Consider the following 6,750-nt stretch of genomic DNA (forward strand, 5'->3'; position numbering starts at 1 on the left):
AAACGCCCATAAAACCGAAAAATGCAAAAAACTTAAAATATGTACGTACCCCCCCGCATATACCTATTGAACATCATTGCCAATTTTAGAAAAAAATCCATCAACACCATGCGAAGTAGTTACATGGACAGACAACAGATAGTACTACTATATTTGTATAGATTTTACCCTAACATGAGACAACGACAGCGACTACAATAATTGGTGAGTGACGTAATATAAGCTATTTACCATTACGGCAGCTGGAATGTAAATTAGCCTAATCACAGTAATCATGTTAATATGTTCGTAATGACGTTTAAATACCTTACCAATATACTAAGGGTTTAAATTGCTGAACGTTTTTTAAATACTTTGAAAAAATCCGTATTTAATCGCACATCTTTTTTTTTCTATACCACCCCTCTTTACAAAAAATGCTACTTTAATTCTGTCTTTCAATCACGAGCAAAAATTCGTATACAGGTTTTCAAAATCCCTTTCAAATATGTTTATTAACAGGTACAGAAGGGGTGGGGTGTAATTTGTTTGGCGCTCCTTCGCGTCGAATTAATGAACTTAATTTTCTTCTAGAATAGATAAATATTGAGATTTAGTAATATCTGTAAATAGCCATTTTGTTCTTGTACTAATACGTTATGTTGCATTTTTTTATATACTTCTACGTTAGAAATCAGTTTTTTTTAAATAAACAGAAATAAATCACTGTAATTAATGGACTTTTTGTCTCAGCGCCATCTGGTAGTCCATAACGCAACTTTAATGCCACCTAAGCTTCCATCAGCGCCCTCTGATAATCAATAACGAAACTTTAATGACCCTATAAGCGTTCTCTCTTAGTGAATCCTAAGCTTCCAAATTTAAGTCCTTTTGAAATTTTATGTGTCTAATATGTTTGATAACGCCTTTCAGTGGCGAATTAGCGAACTAATTTCTTATGCTAGTTCGATTAACTACCTCGGTAAAATATGGAATGATTAATTTTGAAAAGCGGACAATAAAATTAATAACAAAAACTTAATTAAATAAAAAAGCTTGTACGATCGCTAGTAAAGGACGATCTCTTCTTCATAAGTGTTTTTTTTTAACCGTGTTAATTTTCATTGTTACTATTTTATTTTTGGAATTACTAAAACTAGTATTTCACAGCCTAAATAACTAAATTTGGCAATGAGTGTTTGTTAGGTTAAATAACAACATCTTAAAATGTTTACGTACAAATTTTGGTGAAATTAGTGTTAGTTTGAACCTAAGCAGGTCAAAGATCAAAAACAGTAAAATATATTTTCACTGATCTTGTATTATTCTTTATTGCCATGGTAACCGGAGAATCGAGATCTGTAGGACTAACGAAAGCTTGATGTAAGAAAAGTGTTGTTAAAAATCAACGTGCTTTTCTTTAGTCTGTGTAAACAAACTTATATGAAACGTACTATAGGTTCAAAAAGATAATAGCAATGGTTCTGGAGTAACAAATTGACAACGAACTATGATAACCCGGTTGTCTATGAAGGCAACCACGAAGATGATTGATTATGCAATCAGTAGCAATATTTTCCTGTTAACTAAGGCGAAAACGAATTCGAAGAAAAACCCCCAGTAATAAGATCACTGACCTATGTCATATGTCTCCATAGTGCCGACTGTCTTCAATCTTCTAAATCTCACGCTCTTTTCTGTAGAATTGGTGACATTTTATTTTATATTCATAAGATATTAACTAATTTTACCCTAATACGAGTCGACGACAGGGAATACACCCCCCCCCCACTGGCACAGCGGTATGTCTGCGGACTTACAACGCTAGAATCCGGGTTTCGATACCCGTGGTGGGCAGAGCACAGATAGACCATTGTGTAGCTTTGTGCTTAATTACAAACAAACAGACAGACAGGGAGTACAATTAGTGAGTTTCGTAATATAAGCTATTTACCATTACGGCAGCTGGAACGTAAATTTGCCCAATCACAATAACCATGTTAATATGTTCGTAAACACGTTTTATGGTGTTTTAACGAAGGCAGTGACGTTTCACAATCTTGATCGTGCAATCGATAATATCAGCATAAAAGAACTGAGTCAATTTGTTTAGAATTTTCGCGCAAAGCTACACAAGGGCTATCTGCGCATAACTGTCCATAGTTTTGAAATGAAAGACTAGGTGGAGGCTGCGAGCCAACAGCAACCGCCGCCAACTTTTAAGTTTGATCACATGGGTTTGACGGCCATCCTCATAGCACAGCCATGGCCCGAAAAAGCGGAACAAAGATTTGCAGCAACCGGACGCGAACCTTGAACCCACAAATTCACTGTGCGGGCATGCTTTTACCCCTAGGCCACGTCTGGACAGGTCCGTGTTAAATGTGTGTGTTTGCTTTGTTTGTTTGTTTGTAATTATGCACAAAGCTACACAATGGGCTATCTGTGCTCTGCCCACCACGGGTATCGAAACCCGGTTTCTAGCGTTGTAAGTCCGCAGACATACCGCTGTGCCACTGAGGGGTGTTTGTTTATAATTAAGCACAAAGCTACACAATGGGCTATCTGTGCTCTGCCCACCACGGGTATCGATACCCGGTTTCTAGCGTTGTAAGTCCGCAGACATTCCGCTGTGCCACTGGGGGGGGGGGGTCAAATGTGTGTGCAGAATAAGGTAAAATAAGCATTTTTTAGTAAGGGTTTTTGGTAAATTGTGGAAACACCTGTTATTTTGGGTAAGTTGTGGAAACACTTGTTATTTTTTGGTAAGTTGTGGAAACACCTGTTATTTTTTGGTAAGTTGTGGAAACACCTGTTATTTATGGTAAGTTGTGGAAACACCTGTTATTCTTGGTAAGTTGTGGAAACACCTGTTATTTTTGGTAAGTTGTGGAAACAACTGTTATTTGACAGAGACTGCTATAACTTGTTTTTTAAGCTACACACTATATTTTGTAATATCATTTAATACGTCATTTTTAAACGATTTTAAAAACAGTCGTATAGTTTTTCAAAAAAAAAAGAAGTTATCTAAAACGCAATTGAAGTTAGATCATCAGGAACTGTAATCGTAGATAGAAAAGTGTGTGCGTCATTCTTTCGAATTCTAAAGATTTCCAAATCATTTGAAATTTATAATCACGTGCGTGCACTTGCTTGCGTTACGCGCTGTTTCTCATCAGATTCTGGAAATCGCTTGTGTTACGCGCTTTATCTCATCAGATTCTGGAAATGTAACAACAACAACAACATTGTAAAGTCAAACAGGAGTTATTTTAATTAACGGCTACACTGCTAACTCTCTGAATACTAAAGAAAGAAACGATTCAAAAGTTGACATTGACAGAATACAGTTTATTTCCGAGGACTTCATGATAGTCAGGTGACGTCATCTGATCACCGAAAATGTGGGATCTGTATGATCAGTTATCGAGTTCTTTTCTTCAACATTATATTCAGAGCTACTTCACAATAAAAATAGCAACCGTCTTGAATACAGCGCCAAAACTCGTCAAAAATCTATATTACTTGCGTTTGCTTTTTTTTTTATTTGTACTTTAGGAGGTAACATATAATGTTGTAGAGCAAACAACAGATGGGTCCTTTTATAGTATGCCTTGAACAACGTTACATCAAGCATATTGTTTTCGTTTATTAAAAAAAAAGGGAGGCCTACTTATACACAAATAGTTTCTTTTTGCTCTTGAGTGAAGGCAACATTTCGAGTTACAGTTTTACAGTTATTCTCTGGACTGCTGTTTTTTTTGTCGATCGTCGGGAGGGTTGGGCGTAGATTAGTGGTTAGCGTACCGGGCTGTGGATCAAAAGGTCCAAGGTTCGAGCCGCAATATTCTGCTAAACATGTACCGTACTTCCAGCTGTGGAGGTTAATCCGGATTTTTGTTTAGTAACCGTGTAGGTGGAAGGTGCTTTTGAGTGGTTGCCCTTCTTCTGGTCAACAGTTTTAAATTAGATCTTTGATCTAGTTGATCTAAAAAAAAAATGTACCATAAGATGTCATTCACATTCAAAATACTAACTTCAAAACTATCTAGATCGTTAATTATTTCTTATCCTGCCCCCCAGTGGCACAGCAGTATGTCTGCGGACTTACAACGCTAGAATCCGGGTTTCGATACCCGTGGTGGGTAGAGCACAGATAGCCCATTGTGTAGCTTTGTGCTTAATTACAAACAATGTAATTTCGTATCCCAAGTTTCGGAGTCGCGAGTTAATTTACCGTGAACAATGTATTTCTTTCTTTTTTTTTATCTGTTGGTGGATTTCTTGAATCTCTTTTAGGGTAAACGAAATCAATATTTTGAACATTTAATTTGAGGAATTTTGGCGCAAAATATATCAATAACAAAATAATAAGATCGATGATAATTTCGATCGATTACATCATCTTAAGTGGACCAATTTGGTTCCAGCAATTGAAGACCCACTGGAACAATGAAGGACAATAAGGGACTTTTTGGTCCATCTAGGCCGTCCCATCCATTAAATTAAACTCAAACTAAAAAAAGCTCTTATCACTAAAATATTTGTCAAGCCTTAAATTATCTACATCAACCACATCTGAAGGGAACCCATTCCAAAAGTCAACCACACTCTTAGGAAAATAAAGCTGTCTTAGCTGAAGATGACTCCTACCCTTCCATAATTTATATTTGTGTCCCTTAGTCCCACTATTCTCACTGTTCACTATGAAAAAAGATTATGCATCAACACTATCAATTCCCTTTACAATCTTAAACACCTCAATCAGATCCCCCCCCCCCACTCTTCTTTTTCAAGATAAAACAATTTCAAAGATTTTAACTTGTCCTCATATGACAACCTTTACGCCCCAGGTATCATCCTAGTAACCCTTCTATAAACCCTTTCCAACAATTCAACGTCCTTTCTAAGGTAAGGAACCTAAGACTGAACACAGTACTCCTATGTCATGGATGTCAATCAAAAAGAGCAAAGATTTTAGCACTGAGACCTGAGGTATCTCATTCGTGACATTAATCCAGTTTGACTGAGCTCCATTTATAACAGCCCTCTTTTTTCCTCCATCCAGCCACTCTTCTATCCAATTAGCTAACTCATCCCCCATGTCTACAGAGATAATGTTTGGCAAACCTTTATGTGGTACCTTGTCAAATGCTTTTTGAAAATCCAGATACACCAAATCTACACCCTTACCCTCATCTACATAAGTAGTAACCATTTCAAAGAATGTCAAAAGATTTGTAAGGCAAGATTTTCCCTTAGTGAAATCATGTTGACTATCCAATAAAATTCTAAACTTTGTTAAATGACTTTGCAAAGTATCTTTTATCAGACTTTCCAAAACGTTTCCCACAACTGATGTAAGACTAATGTGTCTATAATTAGTGGGAAAATTTGTATTACCTTTGTTTTTTCCATTTAGTCGGTTTTGTACCCAGTTAGTCAACCTATCCCTCACACCTACAGAAATAACATTTTAAATTAACAAGCCTTTTATGTGGTTCCCGGTGAAATACTTTCTGAAAATCCAGATGCATCAAATCCACAGCACTGTATGGATTTTCGGAAATCGTGTTAATAGAGAGAGTTGTTTTTGTTTTTCCAATTTCGCACAAAGCTACACGAGAGCCATCTGCACTAGCCGTCCCTAATTTAGAAGTTAAAGACTAGAGGGAAGGCAGCTAGTCATCACCACTCACTGCCAACTCTTGGCCTACTCTTTTACCAACGAATAGTGGGATTGACCGTCACATTATAACGTCCCCACAGCTGAAAGGGCGAGCATGTTTGGTGATTCGAAACCACAACCCTCAGATTGAGAGTCAAGTGCCCTAACAACCTGGCCATGCCGAGCTAATAGGGAGAGAGAGAGAACAAAATAATGCAACAACATTTATGTCGCACGAAGATGTATTCTTTTCATTACGTGTTTTACACTTAATTCTACGTAAAGCGACAAAGATAATCTTTACAATTTCCTAGTTTTCTTGTTCCAAATGCCATTACATTATCAAATATTACACAGGTGATCCAAGATTGCTAAATTAACCCCTTTTTTTAAACAAGCTCATATACGATAATCACTAGATAAAGATCAAATATGCAATGACGTAGAAACGATAATCCAACAGGAAAATATTTGTCTGTTGTTATTTGTTCGATATAAGATGGTTCCTTCTTTTTTTCAGGTTCTATTTTTAAAGCATCTGTTTTGAAACATAAAGCTGAACAAGTAAAAGTTGACTTGAATGATTACTGAGAAATTTTTCAAGGTGAACTTACCTCGCAACAAAACCGGACCTTGGCTGAATCCACGAAAACAGACCACACACCGGTTGGCCTTTCTTCTACCACAGATAAGAACCATAAATGTGGAAGGTATTGGGCAAACAGTCTTTGGAACTCCACCTGCCACATCTGTTCCATCCCGCTGGAAATTCAACACAAGAAAAACCATAAAAATCTTTCGTCCATTACGTAGCAAATGTGCAGGAAGTTATACAAGTTCCAAGACTGGTTTCTATATTAAAATTTGGACTTCATATAGAAGATTTGTTTTGCCACGCTGACTAATAACTGTTGCCAGGGCAACGTCTTTATTACCTCCAGAGGGGGTATTGTTCTCACTCCGTTGTGTGTGTGTACAAGGTAACTTAAAAATTTCAACTGATATTGATCAAATTTTGTACAAAGGTTGAGTATCTCCGAAGGAACAACTGATTAATTTTTGATGAACGTACGTTAAAGTTCAAAGTTAGGGTTAAGGTC

The 6,750-nt window shown here is 36.8% G+C and overlaps 1 protein-coding gene across 1 annotated transcript in view; it reads right to left on the bottom strand.

Annotated features, from left to right (window-relative positions):
- Positions 1–6,458, bottom strand: part of LOC106471602 (receptor-transporting protein 3-like) — a 10,512-nt gene extending 4,054 nt beyond the window's left edge. The window contains exon 1 of the mRNA XM_013932215.2: positions 6,265–6,458. Within this exon, the coding sequence (XP_013787669.1) occupies positions 6,265–6,408 (144 nt within the window). The 5' untranslated portion in view covers positions 6,409–6,458. The remainder of the gene's footprint in view (positions 1–6,264) is intronic.
- Between the last annotated feature and the right edge of the window lie 292 nt (positions 6,459–6,750).

Source organism: Limulus polyphemus, unplaced genomic scaffold, assembly GCF_000517525.1.
Source record: "Limulus polyphemus unplaced genomic scaffold, Limulus_polyphemus-2.1.2 Scaffold4728, whole genome shotgun sequence".
Taxonomy (NCBI): domain Eukaryota; kingdom Metazoa; phylum Arthropoda; class Merostomata; order Xiphosura; family Limulidae; genus Limulus; species Limulus polyphemus.